General features: G+C 41.7%; 1 protein-coding gene across 1 annotated transcript in view; it reads left to right on the plus strand.

The window, feature by feature from the left end:
* LOC117472989 (protein mono-ADP-ribosyltransferase PARP14-like) overlaps positions 1 to 19,206 on the plus strand; it is a 37,919-nt gene that overhangs the window by 11,937 nt on the left and 6,776 nt on the right. The window contains 12 exon segments of the mRNA XM_034118457.1: positions 185 to 427; positions 746 to 821; positions 2,851 to 3,081; positions 5,609 to 5,830; positions 6,232 to 6,331; positions 6,631 to 6,780; positions 9,704 to 9,766; positions 9,986 to 10,171; positions 11,601 to 11,804; positions 13,355 to 13,473; positions 13,654 to 13,889; positions 17,712 to 17,983. Coding sequence (XP_033974348.1) covers positions 185 to 427; positions 746 to 821; positions 2,851 to 3,081; positions 5,609 to 5,830; positions 6,232 to 6,331; positions 6,631 to 6,780; positions 9,704 to 9,766; positions 9,986 to 10,171; positions 11,601 to 11,804; positions 13,355 to 13,473; positions 13,654 to 13,889; positions 17,712 to 17,983 — 2,102 coding nt within the window.

The raw sequence follows: 19,206 nt of genomic DNA on the forward strand, positions 1-19,206 counted from the left end.
ATTGGATGATTTTTTTTTATTGTTTCGGGATCAATTGGAAAAAATGTTGTGTTCAGCAATTCTAAGGCTATATGCTGCTACAGTTCTATTTTTATACCAGTTCAATTAACAACACGTAGGTCAGACATGCTTGTTGGAAGTTAGATTTGTGTGGGTTTGAGCTTTATTGCTTACTTCCCAGCAGACATCAGTGGGGTCGAGGTCAAAGCCAGTCATCCAGGGGCCATCAAGGCGCTGAAAGAGGAGGAGGACGCAGAGGTGGACGCCGAGGAGGACGTGAAGGAGAACCCGGACGAGGAAACGGAGGAGGAAAAGGAGGAGAACGCGGAGGAGAACGTGGAGGAGCAGCTGGATTTGAGGGAGGTTTGCGAGGTAACAGGGAAAGTCAGAGCCCCAGGGGACACGCCAGGTCTGAAGGGCATGGAGGGTAAGGATCTTCTTTGTATCTTTCTTTTCTGTTGGTTGCTTCTTTTTGCTTTTGCTCTTTTAAGTTAAGTTTCAAAGACCACAGTATTGGAATCCGAGAAACATTTTTTTCAGGTCTTTTATAGAGTCTGGAACAAATCCAAACCAATGCTAATCTTACAAAAGAAAAGTACCAAACTGGAAAAATAAGGAATACAAATTTGTAGACCAGGAAGTGTTTCCTTTTTAACATATTTTGTTCTTTTTGGGCAAGAAAAACGAACACAATTATGGTGACCATATTCACATTGATGACATTACCAATGTTCTTTGGCTGTAGGTCAGGGAGGATGGAGCAGACCACGTCGGAGGGTCTTAGGATTGTTCTGCTGAAGGGAAACATCCAGGACCAGACTGTGAGTATTATTAAAGCACCAATTGAAAAACAGTTGATGATAAACTGTAGTATATTACTGATGCAGGTTTCTGTAGATGCCTTATTCTGAATGTAGCTGTTGTGGATTAGGTAGGTAATATCTACTAGATGGTAAAAGTAATAATAGGACAAATTCGGGTGAATGCCACTAACTTTGGCTTTAAGAATAATTCCCATTCTTCAACTTGGATACCATTTTTGTTTTTATCATTTTTCATATTGGTTATGGTAACGATCTACATAAAGTCATCAAGTGCAGAAAAAGTGATAAGGGGGTAGCAGGCTGAGTTAAATGGTTTAAACATGAAGGTACTATAGCAGAGAGTACATAACAAGCAAGTAACGACAGACAAACAAAACATACTACACTAATCATTAGTTACAAGGAGAGTAGACAACCTGACACTGAAAGAGGAGACAAAGGTGAGTACACCAAAATAAAACAATAAATAATAACTGAAAACTAGAAACAAGTGAAACATTACCAAAAACACCACTGTCAAAAAGGAAAACGTTTAAACAAAAACAAGCATGTTTTTTTATATGGATAGTAGATACAATATAAGAATATAGTCTGAATAGAGATATTGATGATATTGACATACAGTGTGTACAAGTACAAACCCTGCCTTAGTAGACAGAGTCCGTGAATAGCATAGCGTTTTCTAGCAGGGACCACACCACACCACAACGATATGGCAATCTAAAGAATTCATTTGGAGGGAGTGGTGAAGGTGGGGGAAGCATGCCATCTGTTAGGCTGGTCCGGTTGGATGTGCTGAAGTCTGGGCAGAGGAAGACTTAGGGTGGGGGTTCCCTCTCAGGCTAATTTCTGCTTGAGCTGATTACAGGCACCTCAGACTGTAGGTGGAATTAGATATTTAGAAAAGTATGTGTGGCGGCTCAATCCCCAGTTGCGTTTGAGTCGCCGAGAGGCTAAACTTGGCTATAAACTGTGACGCGTTTTCGAAGAGAAAGTCCATAGTGAAGCAAGATAGTTTTTGGGATATTTAATAAACAAAATCATAACATGGACAAAACGGTCAACAGAAAAAAATGACAGCACAAGCTCACCCTCTGTCATCCGCACTCGACATGAAACAGGTGACTTAAATACACAAACCACACCCATGTGACAATTACCGGAAGTGCTCAACAAACAAATAAAAGTGATGTAAACAAATAATAATACAAATAATGAACTTGGGCTAAGTAGCATTATGGCACCTACAGTATGCACTAGTTGAATAGGAAGGGATGAAAGGAGACGGATAGAGAGGATGCAGGGAAAGGGAGAGGGAGGGATGCTGGTATGTAGGGATAAAGGGATCAATGGGTGGAAGGGTGAAGGGATGAGACGAGTGAGGGATGAAGGGATCAATGGATGGATGATTGAAGATCCCTTCAATCATCCATCGTTGGTGAGGATAAAGGGATGAGGAACGTGAGGAATGAAGGGATCGATGTGGGAGGGTCGAAGGGATGTGGATTGGGATGAAGGAGTGAGGGATGAAGGAATCAATGGATAGAGGGGTGAAGGTATGTTTGTGAGGATAAAGGGATGAGGAAAAAGAGGAATGAAGGGATTGATATGGGAGGGTCGAAGGGATGTGGGTTGGAATGAAGGGATGAGGGGAGTGAGTGAGGGAGGAAGGGATTGATGGGTGGAGGGCTGACAGGATGTGGGTCAGGATGAAGGGATGAGAGGAGTGAGAGATGAAGGGATGTGGCTAAGGATGAGGTTAGAAAGGGAATAGATGGTTGGAATGGAGAGGAAGGGTGGGTGGAGAGAACGGAGACAGAAAATGTCAGGATGTGTTAACTGTGTATAAGTATTCTTTAGAGGTGATCCCAAGTTAACCAGTTAAGTTCATTTTGTCATCTTGCACTAACCTGTAATAAAAGTCTAGCTGAAATCAGTAAATATTTTTACTGTATTTTTAGATAAGGATAATAATAATGAACTTTTAGTCCTAAGCTTGTGAAGACGCTGTGGTTTTGGTCCACAGACTGACGTCATCATCAACACCATCTCAGCGGACATGGACCTGATCCAGGGAGCTGTGTCTAAAGCCATCCTGCAGGCGGCCGGGCCAGGCCTGCAGAGGGCGGTTCTGACTGAAGGGGGGGCGACTGTGCTGCCAGAGGGCGATGTCGTCATCACCGATGGCTTCAACCTCAACTGTCGAAAAGTCTTTCATACCGTTTGCCCTTTTTGGAACAACGGAGCGGGCCATGAGGTGAGGGATTATTTAAAAAGGAGGTCCAAAGAAACGGATTGTAAATGAAGAAAGATAAATGAACATGCAATGGAAACATTGTGTTTTACGCATCATATACAGTACCTACTACAGAGAACTACAGCTGTAGTACATGTAAGAGACACAATTAAGATAGTTCTGTTTCAGCCTTCATTTAAAAGTCCCATTTTCATTTGTTAAAACCCTAAAAACTAAAGACCCAGCTTTACAACTCATCATCTCTCAAAAGTATGTCACTTGATTACCTCAATATGTTTTGATAGGAAAGTCATTTAAAAAACAAAACAATAATCTAATACAATGTTTATTCAACATGTCGGCATCTAGTGTACACCATTGCCCATAAACCCACTGACTTTCACAGCTTAAACATCACCGTTTGACAGTGTTTTTTGGTTGAATTGGAAGTAGTTTGAACTCATTTATGTGTTGGTGTGAGGTTTTCAACTGCAGTCAGATAAATGTAGCGAAGTAAAAAGCACATTATTTCACATTCAAATGAAGTCACATAGAAGTGGCAAGAGTTGGAGTACTCGACTGGCACTCGAGTGGCACTTGAGTGCTGATTAGTTCACTGTTAAAATCATTTCAATATTTATGTTTAAGACCCATCCCTAATAAAGTAATTCAGTACAGTGATGGTTTAGTTAGGTCAGTGGAATGTTAAAGTATTTTCAGTTTCTTTTGGAACCACTAACTAAACTGAAATGGTGAAAGTGGGTCATTGTGTTCGATGTAGACCGTGTTTATTTGTAAGGCAGCTCTTTTAAGGCAATCTTGCAACTAAACCCAACCTTGATAATAATAATAATAATAAGCCTTATATTTGTATAGCACCTTTCATACAATAATTGCAGCCCAAAGTGCTTCACAGCAGTTGTATAGACAAATTAATATAAAATACAGAATGACCTTACATTACCTTACATTGCATTTAGCAGACGCTTTTATCCAAAGCGACTTACAATAAGTGCATTCGACCAAGAAGATACAAACTTGAAGAAGACAGAATCATATAAGTACATCAGGTTTCATAGAGCCAAAACATTTCAAGTGCTACTCAACTGGCTTTAGTGCGGGTGCAGCGAGCCGTTTGGCTGATGCAGAGCGGAGTGCACGTGCTGGGGTGTATGGTTTAACCATGTCCTGGATGTAGGAAGGGCCAGATCCATTCACAGCATGGTACGCTAGTACCAGTGTTTTGAAGTGGATTCTAGCAGTTACTGGAAGCCAGTGAAGTGAGCAGAGGAGCGGTGTGGTGTGGGAACATTTAGGAAGGTTGAAGACCAGACGAGCCGCTGCATTCTGGATGAGCTGCAGAGGTCGGATGGCACATGCAGGTAGACCAGCCAGGAGGGAGTTGCAGTAGTCTAGGCGTGAGATGACGAGAGCCTGGACCAGAAGTTGCGTTGCTTTCTGGGTCAGGAGGGGACGTATCCTCCTGATGTTGTAAAGAGTGTATCTGCAGCAGCGGGTTGTTGCAGCGATGTTTGCAGTGAAGGACAGGTTGTTATCTAGGGTCACACCCAGATTCCTTGCAGTCTGAGTCGGGGAAACAACAGACGGGCCGATGTTGATTGCTAGGTCAAGAGTGGGGCAATATTTTCCCGGAAGAAAAAGCAGTTCGGTCTTGTCAAGGTTGAGCTTGAGGTGGTGAGCAGATATCCACTGAGAGATGTCAGCTAGACAAGCAGAGATGCGTGCGGCGACCTGGGTTTCAGAACGGGGAAAAGACAGAATGAATTGGATGTCGTCAGCGTAGCAATGGTATGGAAAACCAGAATAAAAGCAATGCAGGAAATAAAAGGATAAAAGCAATGCAGACAATAAAACTCAGACTTGGGGTGTTTCTCAACCGCAAGTACGCTTGCTTGGTAGCACATGTCTGCCGAGCATCTTGCTTCAGAAGCGAGGCAAGAATACTTCCTGGCATTCGGAAAACGAAGTGTGGAACACGCTAGCAAGTGTGCAGGTGTGCGTCATATGAGAGGCCCCCCCTTACATCTTCCGCCACAGATTTGGGGAAATTGGTCCGTGCGCAAAGCATTGTGGGGATTTTAAGACCGCGAAGTCTACTCATGTGCAGCCTCGATATTTCTCCAAATGGAGTACGCCGGGCTCGGTAGATTTCTAAGTATGCTGGAGATTGGAACAGTACTTCGGCGGCACTCGATGACGTAGTATGCTTGAAATAGTGGCTCTGAAGCAGCTTTACTCGCGATTGAGAAACACCCTCGGACTTGCACTTGGACTCAAGCACAGGTAATGATGACTTGGACTCGGACTCGACTCAGACTCGACTCGGACTCGACTGGGACTCGACTTGACTCGACTCAGACTTGCACTCCGACTCGAGAATTTGTGACTTGACTACAACACTGGCAGCATAAAATGGAAAGCACCTACAATGTTCACTTAAAAGACAGTTGGCCGACTATCAATGTGCTCTAGTTGCTGGTAATATGGAGGGAAACGGACCAACATGTGTGTTGTCTTTTTGTGTCAGGAGTTGATAACCATCATCAGATATTGTCTGGAGGAGGCTGAGAAGAATCAGATGACGTCGCTGTCCTTCCCCGCCATCGGCACAGGAAACCTGAGCTTCCCCAGAGACGTGGTGTCCAGAGTCCTGCTGCAGGAGATCCACTCGTTCAGCCGCAGACGATCCCCTCGCTATCTGAGAGCGGTGGCCATCGTCGTTCACCCGAGTGACAAGCAAACTGTGGATGTGAGTTCATTTCATCCTGTTATTACCTTTTAAATGTTGTCAATTAAACATTTCTCACAGTAGAAAATGTCCAATGAGTAAAAACGCAGAGTTTGAAGATTATACATTCCTGCGCTTACCAGATCTCTGCTCTGGCTCCATTAGCAGCTAGTAACCACAATATCACAGACAAATGCTGGCGGTCAAGTTGCATTGTGGGTAATGGGGAGCATGATGTGTGCAATAAAAAAAGATTATAGATCTGGTTCTGCTGCATTGATTTTGATTTGTTTTTCTTTTTTTACTGTCCATCAATGTCAAACAATGTTATTTCTTTAGTACAGCTTTAAACTGAGCTTCCATACCCAAAGAGACATGTATGGAGTATTATTAACATCATCTACCATCATCCTGTTTGTCAGTGTTTCACCAGGGAGTTCAGTGGTGAGAGTGGTCAGAGAACCAAGTCACCCGTTAGGCCAGTCAGTCATCATCCAATCAGCCAATCACAGCAGTCCTCAGGTAAGAAGCCTCCAAAAACCTATGTGGAATTTCATAGCAACAAAATCACTCAGCAGTAATCTATAAATAGAAAGTTGAGAATTTAAAGGGTCAAATGGAGTAAGTCTGTAACTATACAATGTTATTGATTTGATAAATGCACAGATACTTTGATTTGAGAGACAGAAAGGTGACTTTAACGGATGTCTTGAGCCTCCAGTTCACCACGCTAGTGTTGAACTCTAGTTTGGATCATATACATTGGTAGGAATGAAGATTTTATAATACAAAAAAGCTAAGAAGAGATGTGTGTGTGTCAGCCTCCTTTGGTCAGGTGTCGTCCCCCTCCCTCGGTGTGTATCAGATGCAGATGGGTCAGCTCACACTGGAGGTGTCGTCTGGAGACATTACCAAGGAGGCCTGTGATGTCATCATCAACTCCTCCAATAAAGACTTTTCCCTTAAATCAGGTGACTCGTATTTCTAAAGATTTAAAATTCAATAAGGTATTGCCATATTAACAGCAGTTGTTGGAATTTGTTCCAGTTCGCTCAACAACAGAAAAATATTTATTTACATAGTAGACATAATCACAGTATAAAAAAAAAACAAACAGCCACAAATATGATACAGTACAGCAAAATAATTTGTTATCAGCCATCATCTTCCTCTTAACTGAACTTGTACAACTTTAAACTCAAAGGACCATCCTAATTTAGAAAATATTGAACTATACATAACTGATAACTCCTTTTGTATAAGACTTACGGCCCCTACACACGGCGGCGTGCGGTGAAGCTTGCCGGCGGGCGTGTCTGAAACTCGACCAACAACCAATCACATGAATCTCCCGCCCCGGACACACAAGCACGCGGTTTGATTGGCTAGAGCTTGTACTGGCATATGATTCGATTGGCTGACGCTTCTGTCGAAGCTTCAAAAGTTGAACATTGCTCTACTTTTGGACAATGCAGTTCGGCAAAGTGTGACGTCACCCCATTCAAAGTGAATGGGCAGAAGTGTTGAAGCTTCAACGCACGCCGCCGTGTGTAGGGGCCGTTAGAAGTTTTTTCTATGATTCCAGGCACAATTTGTTTCAGTTATTTTCAATAGAAAATTATATGCAGGGACTTGAAAAGTCAGTTTTAAGTAACGGTGTAAATCTTTCATCGAAAAAGCATATTTATTTTGACATTTGACAATATTAAGCTTTTTAGATGAAAATGTACACTAATTACATACATTCTACGGTGGCCGACAGGTGCAAAAGCGCAACAACTGCAGCGCGTTTCTCCTAATGGAAATGTTTTGTGTCGCTGTAACGTGTTTGCACCTGTCGGCTTCCGTACATTACCCTTTCTAAATGTGAGATTAAAGATGAAAATTAATATTCATTATTCTAATTAATTAAAAGTTAATTGTACAGGCCATTAAATTAAAGGTAGGGTAGGTAAGTTTGAGAAACCGGCTCGAGATCGCTAGAATTTGAAAATACACAACCGGAGAAAATCTGCCACTTCCTTACAGAGCCCCTCCTCCAACACACACGAACGCGCACATGACCAATGAGGGCACGAGATAAGTTTGTGCACAGATGGAAGGCTGACAGGCAGGTAGGCCATCCAGTTATTTTAGCTGGGCCGGCTAAAATGATTGGTCGTACTTTTTACAGTATTACGGCTTCCACAGAGGACATTTTTGTATGGATTTTTTGTCAAAGCACTTAACCTCTTAAGCACGGCGGTCCCCCCATTGGACCCCTCCCACCGTTTTTTTTTTCGAGATAATGTCTCAGGGCTTCTTAACATTTATGAAGCTATTAATGTGTAGCACCAGATTAACGGGAATAATCTCAGCTAACTGAAGATATGAACCATTTTTACCAAAACAAAACACAAGTCTCATAAGAAGCGTCTAAATGACCCCTGAGCGAAAAAATTCTAACGCACTGCGGCACACAATTCAAGATAAAGATACCCTTATTACTTATCGTAGCTGCACATACAATATAGCCGATTAAAGCTGAGATTCCACTGATTATTTAGGTATAGTATCATCACTGAGCGATCCGAACTTGCGACAGGGGAAGCAAACACAGACATCACAACACGTACCTTTAAGAAGCTTTTACGGCAGATCGTCTCACCGTAGCTGTCAATTAGGTCAAAAGACGTGTTCAATGGCATTAAAACGAAAAAACAAAATGCTACAACTGTTGATCCATAGGTTGTTAATGTACCTGTGCCTTTGAAAAAATTATTTATAATCCATAATTCCATTTTTTATGTAAAAATCGGAGCGGAAAAGTTAGCTGCTAATGGTAGCCACCAGAGTTATGCAGCTTCCGGTTTTGGTAACGCGTCACTCTCACTCCTTATTTGTTAACGTTTTGGTGTGTATATAACTTTCCCTCGATTCCATTGGCTCTAGCGGTTATAAAGAGATTTCATTCATCAAAATCGAGCAAGGGGGGCCAGAGATAGGTCAAATCCACCCAAATGACCCCAGAAGCGGGGGTTTTTGGCTAAATCTCTCTAAAAAGGTCAAATTTCACTTGTTTTGCATCAATCTTGATACAGGGTACTTATTATATGTTGTACTTTGGATTCCTAAAGCTTTTAGTCTACTAACCCATCATCCAAGGGTAGTTTTCACTATAAGTAAAAAATTATTTTTGGACGGACACTATAATTTACAGTTTTTTACTATGTTCAATCTGAATTTTCTTTAAAATAAAAAACATCTATATTGATTCTGACTTTTCTACATCCAACTCACAGGTTTATCATTACTTTGAGAATAAAGATGATTAATTTAACCCTTTTAGAAGGGAAGATATGGTCATTTGTTCTGGGAATGTCATTTTCGAGCCTGAGACCTGAAAAACAGGCTCAGGGCTTAAGAGGTTAAGATATTCATTGCTATCGGGATGTTAAGAGCATTCCATGGAATATAACAAAAAGTGCATCTCGAGCCGGTTTCTCAAACTTACCTACCCTACCTTTAACCTATTTCCGTATTCAATTTTACAGATGGAAGATGATATGGCAATTATCTTATTTTGGCTAATGTTAGCATAGGTTTTTACCTAGCATTCATTTGTTAGCTGCACTTTTAACTTTCCTCTTCCAGTACTCCTGTTACTCTCTATTTTAATGTATGTATCTGATCTGAACATAATAATGTTTTATTGCAGAAAAAATCCATTCCAAGCAGAAGTAGAGTACATAATATATATATGTCTCACTTTGTTGAAGCAAAAGTGTCCTCGCATCGACCAAAAATGGAAAAAGCAGAATGATTTTCAATGGCTGCCTGAATGTTGACTTAAACACTGATTGGTTGATTTATGTTTCATTATTAAGTCTCTTCTCTTTGTTTATCATTTTTCAGGCGTTTCCAAGGCGATCTTAGACAGCGCTGGATTAACAGTTGAGCAGGAGTGCTCAGGGATCGGTACGTAGAGGGAATTCATCTTGTCAATCTCATACTGTAATAATATTTCAACCATATATCTATTTATTTAGGCTATTATTTTAACTTTTTATGATTTACAAGCTATCTATCTATTTGAACAGTTTATCCACATACTTCGACTCCTCTGCTAGCTTTCTAACTAGTTTTTAGGCACTTGCAGAACAATGTGTTATGAGTGTGTTTGGTTCCTCTCTGTAGTGAGTTCCCCGAGTTTCCAGGCTGATACATTCATCCTGACGTCGGCCGGCCTGCTGCCCAGCAAAAACATCATCCACATCGTGGGCCAGAATGATCCTGCCAATATTAAAGACATGGTTTACTCAGTGCTGAAATACTGTGAGGAGAACAAGTTCAACTCCGTCGCCTTCCCAGCCCTGGGCACAGGTAAGTGCTAACAAAACTATTATTTAATCTGACAAAGGAAAGCTTTGTTGAAACTTTTTTGTGTTTTTCAAGATAACTTTTCTGCTGAATTGGCTGAAATGACACTCAAATTCTGGTTAATCTCAAACATTTCCTTATTCACCCACTAATTTAGTCATTTATTTAGTTTTGAGTTATTTTGATCATTTCACTGGATCGCTGTGCACAGATGTTTGAATTTACAGTCTTGGTGGAGGTGATAAGTTCAGCCATTTGGAAATACATGGCTTATAACTTGCAATCGGACACATTCAATCTCTGGGCAGTACTAATGGTGCGTTTACACTGGACAGTAAGCACATTTTTCGCACTTGGCGATTACATATAAAGTAAATGCAAAGAAAGATGCAGATATATTCACGGTCTGGCTGGGCGACGCACATAAAACAAGTCACGCAAAAAGGGGGTATTCTAGAGAGTTTAACTTTTAAAATTGAGCGGGATTTCTCGGGACACTGTCTCCTCCTGTATTTACTGACATACTGATGTTGTTGAATCAGAAACATCAGCCCTGGCTGTGGGTAACAGCACCCAGAACTCTATACCTCAGATTTCTACAGAAACCAATCCAAAATGTATATTTTAAGTGTGGACGGCACACCTACAACGTTAGCTTAGCCAAAATCTGTTAATTTTGGGATCATACCTCTGTAGTAAACACGCTTGATTCCCCCGACTTGTGACTAGCTAGAGACAGTGAATACAGCTCTCACTGAGATAAACATAAATACATTACATTACATGTCATTTGTTAGATGCTTTTATCCAAAGCGACTAACATACATTCAGTACTGTGGACAATCCCCACAGGAGCAATTTGGGGTGAAGTGTCTTGCCCAGGGACACAACGACATGCTGACTGCAGTGGGACTCGAACTTGCTATCCCCTGATTCGAAGTCCAGCACACTGTCCACTGAGCTACAGCCTCCCCCTACATCTCAGCTTTAGCCTGTCGGGGCCATTGGGCTTTATTTGTTCTTAGTTTGTGAATTGTGCGCCAGGCTGACATCTTTGACCCATCTTCGACAGTACAGTGGAAATCATACACTGTGACCTTTTTATTCCATAGCAGGATTTTTTTATGACATCATGCACTAGACTTTTGAGGACATAGTATACTGTGACTTTTTTATGAGTTTTCTTTTTAACATACACACATATGACCTTTTTATGACATTCTATACTAAGATATTTTATAAAACACTGTACCGTGATTTTTTTTAATAGCTTTTTTATGTCATACTATGCTATACTAGCATTAGCCAACAGGCCACGCTTTAAGAAGCCATGCTGTTTAGGCTATTAGTCTTTAGTGTACACTATCAAGGTTCTCAGACAAGCCAATACTCATCATCATCATTCATCATCATTAGCGTATCTGCCCGTTAGGTCAGGGAGGGGTCAGTCCGTCGGACGTGGCGGACGCCATGGTGGACGCGGTGGTGGACTTTGTGAGGAAGAAGCAGACGAGGTTTGTCCACAGCGTGAAGATCCTGATCTTTCAGACGGCCATGATGTCACTGTTTCACAAGAGCATGAAGAAGAGAGAGGGGCAGGAGGTGAAGGAGAAGAGCACCTTCACAAAGTTCAAAGGTATTCACTACACTGCTCTGGAAGTGAGATTTGTTTCTTGTGATCTACATTGTTCAGTATTTTTTATGTTATCTTTTATTGTCTGCCTCATGTTTAGATCAAAACAAAATGTTAGTCTGTCTTTCAATATTGTCTGACTTCCTGTCTGTGACGCTCAGCTCCAAGTCCATTGGTTATTTTGTTATTTTAAGCACACATGTTGGCAGTGGCGGCGCCAGGGTATGGCTGGGGTAGGCTACAGCCATACCAAGAAATGGCTTAGCCCCACCTTAGCCCCACCATGAAAAATGATGTTAAAGTAAGCAAAATAAAGTCCGCCAACTCGCGCGGAGTAAATTGCACAGACAACAGTTAGTAAGATTGATTTCAGTAGCCACTTGTCTGGAAATACCGAAGACTAGAAACGGTTTTGAAAACTTTTGTCACGTAGTGATCGTCTTCTCAATAAAACATCTTTGATAATGTCTTCTGGCCAATCAGAATCACGATAACGACGTGGTGTTGTTGCAGGAAGTCTCGACGGAGAATACTTTTGCGGTAGTACATCTCTATATACATCGATACAACATTACGTGTTGATAGAAATCAACACGTAATGAAATAAGACCCCACGGTTTGATGATTGATAGGTGTGTGGGCTGTCTTTCATTTTGACACACAGAACAATTGGGGCTATCCACCCTTATCCACACAGCCTCTTCCCTCTTCTCTCTGTGAGGAGCAGCAGGTTCAGCTTTCAGAACAAAGTAACAAAAAACAAATGGCATTCATTTTAAATGTGTAGTAATAGATTTATTTATTTTTCTTCGCAAGAGAGTACCAGAATGTGTATTTTATGTTAGTATTTCAAAAAATCTTCTGTGGGAGAATCCCCCCAGACCCCCCTGCAGGGGTTGGGTTTTCAGCATGTCAACTCTTCCACCTGTGGGGAAATTGCAGGATTGGCTCCAGGTCGCCCTTTTTATTTACTACAAGACAAATGTGCCTTTTTATTTCATACAGTTCAATTTGGATTGAGACAGGGAAATAATCTAAACCTCACGCGTGGCGTTTCACTGTCAAGGGGGGCGATATAGCGTGTATGTAATTACATTGCAAATACTGACTTGAGCCCCACCACTGTATGGGTTAGCCCTACCATAGATTACCCAACAAAAATACTCTGGAGCTGCCACTGCATGTTGGGGACTACTTTCAGTGGCGGATTAATCTACTTTTGCATCCTCTGGTTAGTATTTGTGTATGTAGGATTTAAATATACATCCTTTACTTTCTTTTGAATGCAATATCTCAGAAAGCCTGGAACACATTTTAAGACTCAACGATGAACTGATCAGAACGAAAGATCCAGATGAAGGTTGCTGAAACAAAAAAACGTTTTGGCCATAACTAAAGAATTCCTAAACTAACTATGACAATCTCAAACAACTGTCTAATAGGATAAAATGATGGGATGACTACATTTTGAAAATACATGGATGCAAACTGAAATCGAATTTGTTGGCGGAAGAATGAAGGAGAGGTAGTAATTCTAGTTTGATGTTTTTCAGACAAAGCAACTTCGTTTTTTATGGGACTTTTGGATCAGCAACCCAGCGCTGATCATCTGGTTCTGGAGAGTGAGGAGTTTGAACCGACCGTGTTTCAGCTGTGTGCCGACAACGACATGGTGAATATGAAATGATTCACTTATTCAGCTCTTTGCTTTGAAAGGACCACTTGATGGTGGAGGGAAGGCCTTTACTCATACATAAAAACCTGTCAGAGACAGATAGGATAACGGTATGAAAACGTTCTTGCATGTAGCCATATTTGTTTTTAATTCCACATCTCTTACCCGCCACGGCAGGCTGTGAAACAGGCTAAGAAGAGGATCGAAGAGCTGATTGTGGCGGAGCAGGCGCAGAACACCATCACAGACCAGTACATCAGTCAGCTGTCGCAGGAAGACATGGACCAGCTGAAGGCCCTGCAGAGGAAACTGACCGTTAGCATCCGCCTGGAACGAGGGCAGGAGGACCAGGAGCCCCACATCCACCTGGAGGGGCTGACCAGAGACGTGTACACCGCCGAGTCCGCCATCAGGTCAGCAGATCCAGTTATGGAGGAGAAAACAATCAATAAAGCTACAGTTCGATCTACCAAATATAAGCTTAATGATTTAAAACGAGCATTTCTCAAAATGGGTTTATTTATCATCCAGTGATTTTGGGAGGTAGTAGAACAAACTAGAGAATGCAATTCCTGAAGAAATTGCTAGTGGGAATGCTTTATGCTGAAATGTAATGTGTAAGAAGAAAGTGAAGAATTTAGATTGAAATGATACATGAACACTGGGGACTTGAATGTGTGATGAGAGAAGAAAAGAAAGTAAAAAGGATTGTAAAAGCAGCAGAATATTTGAACTGCAAACTTTTGAACTAACTTGATGGTGAACGATCTGTCGCCATGGCAACGGCATTTGAGGACACCCCCAGAATACGCTTAGATGCGTTGATGGCTGCATCGTTACCAAACCTGTAAAGTTTTGGGCCGTTTGAAGCATTTTCACTGAAGTTATGAGAAAACTGTGTTTCATGGCGAGCATTGTGTTGCCATGGCAACGGCATTTGAAGAAATCTCAAAACTGTCTCGTAGATGTCTTCACGGCTGGACTGTTAGCACACATGTGAATTTTGAGCACTTTTTGAACATTTTCATAGGAGTTAAAGGGACATCGTGTTTTATGGCGAGGGATGCGTTTCCATGGAAACGGCATATGGTGAGATTTGAGCTCTGTAGAGATCAGAGGTTTGCATTGTTCTGAATGAGAGATAAACCTCTTACATGTGAACGTTTTGTGGAAGAACGATAACAGATATCTGTGAAATTTCAAAACGTGAAGCATGTCAAGGAAGTTGAGTATCTGAAGTGTAATTTTTATGTACTTTCGGGTTAATAATGTGGCCTTTTTGGCAGTTTAACTAAAGGTGTGCGGCTGCTACTGTGAGGAAATATCAGCCTGAAATTACAATGGGTTTTAATGGAGACATGTTGAAAGTTTTTGTCACTTCATGCCCTCAAGAGGCATTTTGTTTAATCATTTTTCAAGCTACGAGATGTTTTCCTACGTTTGTCATGAAAAATTATGTCTCAGGAATGTAAGGTTTGGGAATTATGACAGTTTTAAAAAAAAATATGAAGGCAAATTTCAAGATTTTCTACCCTCTAGCTGTGACATCACGCACTCTAGTTAATGTTAAAATCTGAAGAAAACCTCTTTACCAAGGTCTGAACAATGTTTAATATCTCTAAAAGTAAGAATCAGATTTAAATGTTGTGTTACACTAATGTCAGAAAGATGTGTAACATTTTAAAGTTGGAATGAGGTTTCTGAGTGAAAGTATGAATGAACAGTTAGCAGTTGAAGTCGCATGAAGATTTGTTGAAGTCTGAAGAATTTCTCCATTGACTTCCATGTTAAAAATGTGATGTATTATGGGATGTATCTCTGGAATTATGAAAGTTATGAATGAGAAAAGTAATAGCCATCGATTCCCGACCGAGCTGAACGTTTTGATGTTTGAACGGAGTTTCTGCGATGTTCAATGCAGGAGGAGAAGAGGTGCAAAATTCCGGCGGAATAATACAAATATTGTCCGTAGAATAACATATAGTTGGAATGCTGTATCAGCATTCCCACTAAATTAAATAGGACTATGTATACCTAGAAACGCCGTGGGGTTATTTTTACACCTAATAGAAACAGCTGTATAATTAATGGGAAAAGAGCACAGACAGGGTGATCAGGATCCCAACACTTTTATTGTTAACTTGTTCTTCTCTTTTTTCTTTCTTCTTTGGGGACAGTTTAACTATCATGAATCCAAAGTTTTGTGCTCTCAAAAAATATAAAAATGAATTATTCAAAAAGTATTCCATGGTGTTGTGATGGATGAAAACTAATGTGTTTGTTGTCCACAGCTTTTCATAGGACTGCATATAGTCCCTTGATCAGAACGGCCTCCGGGTCAGTAAAGGTCTCCTTAGCAGCGGTCTGCCAGCGAAAAAAAGACTCCAACTTGACCAATCAGAACACTGCATTTAACCAAGCCTAGCAATGCCTATTGTTCAGGTGTCTTTTGATAAACAGGCTTTCATATCATGAGCTAGGCCATGTTCATGCACGACGGGACCAGTGAGCCGAGCAAAACGCATGCTTCTAGTTAGACCTATCACAATTAGCCATCTTATCCTCCTCTTGCAGTAGCTCGACTAGTTATAAATAATCATATTCTCTAGTGTCGGGTCAATCATTACTGGATCTGGCTAGCTGCATGAGACTGGCACCGGCAGAACTGTCTGAGAGGAAGAGCACTATATCTCTTTCTTTCCAAAACTAGTTTAAACTTTTACTTAATGGTCTTAACCTACAATAAGTCGAATATTTAAATGTCTTTGTAGAAAGCCACAGTTTAGTCATTGTAAAAAGTAGGCCTTATCAACTTCTTGATCTTAAACTGAAGCAATTTTGAAATAATTAAACCCAATTAAAATTGTTGTTTTGTTAAGTCTTACTTATTACTTAAACAAATAGAGCAGCGGTTTTCAAAGTGTGAGGCGCGCCTCCCCTGGGGGGCGCCAGAGAGCTTCAGGGGAGGCGCAGCGTGAGAAAAAATAATAACGAGAAAAAGACGAGTAAAGTGACATTTGCACACTTTTGCCTGTCTGTGGAGACCGAGTTCCCCCACCTCGCCAAAAAGGCTGTTAAAGTGCTCACTCCCTTCACCTCCACCTACCTGTGTGAGTGCGGGTTTTCCGCATTGACTCTGATCAAAGGAAGTGCCGGTCAAGGCTGCAGCCAGAGGATGATCTGCGTTTATTCCTGTGTGCATCAAAGACGCAGACTCATTGTTCCCACTAAAGTAGGGGTGAGTGTAATAAGGAGATAAAGTTGACGTTCAGTGTGTTGCCGGGAGCATATAAGGATGTATCCACGATGTTGAAAATGTTAAAAATGTTTAAAAGATATGTGTTGAGAACACGGCGTGCGAAAATATACGGGTCGTGCTGCAGCTAGATGTTCCTGTCCTCTGTAAGAAGGTGTCGGCGACTGACCTGCAAGGAAGAACGGCTGTCCACAGGCTGTTCCAACTTTAACAACTTTATTAACTTCCAGGGTAGTGAATTGAACATGCTATTGTAATTGGGTGTGTGGTATATTTTCATGCACGGACACGCATGTTCCACAACACACAAACTGAACAACACTCAATTGTACGATCGCTACCAGTGTCCTTGCGATCTTGTTATAACAAGTCAACAAGTGCACGTTATTACTGATGCAATATGGTTGAGACCATTCGGGCTTATTCTAGAGGGGTGCAAGGAATAGTCCAAGTAGTGGAGGAGTTTTATAAAATATGTTTAAAACATAAAGATAAAAAGGTTTTAAAAAGTGATTGTTTAATGTTTTAAGGAGGTGACGCTACTCAGCCAATCAAATCGGTGCAGTCAGTGAGTCAGCACAATAGATTCAAACACTCACAGAGACGAGACAAGAGGAGAGAAACAGTCGGAATAATTTCAAATGGCGGAAGGTAGACAGCGAAAACAGAGCATTTAATGACATGTTCTCTTACTGGACCTCTTTGAAATGCAATGTAATAACAACAATAATAATAATAATAATAATAATAATAGCAATAATAATTGGGAGGGGGGGCGCAGCTGTTCATATGTTCTCTGAGGGGAGGCTCACCTTCCCACACTTTGAAAACCCCTGAAATAGAGTATATTAACTATTAACTGTACTTGGAATTACACTTGTGGCTGCTGACGATGTTGCTCCGGTTTTAGGGGTAATGGGATAATAATGTGATTTTTGCAGTTCTAGTTTTTTTAAATATGTTTTTTTCTGACCGTCAGGGACATCATCCGCAAGGTGGAGAGGTCGGAGAACAGGATGAGCAAGGCGTTGATGATCAGAGGACACGTGGAGTGGCAGTTTGACTTCGGAGGGATAATGGTGCCCTTCGACGATGACACCAACCTCACCCTGGAGGAGGCTCGGGAGAAAAAGCAGCCGGGGGTGACGATCAAGATCAACAACGAGAAATACCATGCTGATGTCATGATGCTAAATGCAGTGTCAGTGAAGGGGAATAAACAGCTGGAGCTACTTAGGAAAGAGTTGAAAGGTAAGTGATCTGTTTTAGTGCTCATTAATGTTGCGCAGTGGTGCACAATCACATGTAATCTGAACAATTGCCAGCAAACTTCCTGCTGCAAAAGTTGTTATCACTGTGTTGTAATATGTTATAATGTAATGAGTCATTATAACGGATAGCTGCATCTACTCCTGGACAAGTTGATACATAAAATGTACATCTTGCGATGTCACAAGCTTCCATAATTAGAAGCAGTGATACAATAGAAAGGAAATAGTCCCTTTTAAAGTGGGTTCCCTTTCCTGTAGTGTGTTCTATAGGTTTCTGTGCATGTAAATGGTCTGCAAAGGCTAACATACCTGTATTCCCTCCAGAGGGAGTTTCTCTCCCACACACTTCTGATGATGATAATATTTTAGATTTCTTATGAATCATACATTTCTGTCCCTTAAACGGTTAACCATCTGTGTGTGGGTGATAAGGGTTGCAGACTGATGAAGCCATTAGAACCACATCATCTGCAAAAAGCAGTAGTGCTGTGCAATCCTTAGCCCATCGAACTGCAGACCCCCTCCCCCACGACTAAGCCTTGAAATCCCGCCCATGAATATCACAAACAGGATTGGTGACAAAGCGCAGCCCTGGCGGAGGCCAACCCTCACCGGAAATGGATCCGACTTACTGCCGAGGACCCGGACACAGCTCTCGCTTTGGGAGTACAGAGATTGGATGGCCCTGAGTAAAGACCCCCTCACCCCATACTCCCGCAGCACCTCCCACAGTATCTCCCTGGGAACCCGGTCATACGCCTTCTCCAAATCTACAAAACACATGTAGACCGGATAAGCGTACTCCCAGGACCCCTCCAGGATCCTTGCAAGGGTAAAAAGCTGATCCATTGTTCCATGACCAGGACGGAATCCACATTGTTCCTCCTCAATCTGAGGTTCGACAATCGGCCGGACCCTCCTTTCCAGTACCTTAGAGTAAACTTTCCCGGGAAGGCTGAGTAGTGTGATGCCTCTATAAGGGGAACCACCACCCCAGTCTGCCACTCCTTCTGTACTGTTTCCGGCTTCTACGCAATATTGATGAGACGTGACAGTCCCTCAACACCCAGAGCCTTCAGCATTTCTGGGCGGATCTCATCCAGCCCCAGGTTTTTGCCACTGTGGAGTCGTTTGACTACCTCAGTGACCTCCCCCCGGGAGATTGGTGTTGATCCCCCGTCATACTCCAGCTCTGCCTCTACC

This window comes from Trematomus bernacchii, unplaced genomic scaffold (genome assembly GCF_902827165.1).
Source record: "Trematomus bernacchii unplaced genomic scaffold, fTreBer1.1, whole genome shotgun sequence".
Classification (NCBI taxonomy): domain Eukaryota; kingdom Metazoa; phylum Chordata; class Actinopteri; order Perciformes; family Nototheniidae; genus Trematomus; species Trematomus bernacchii.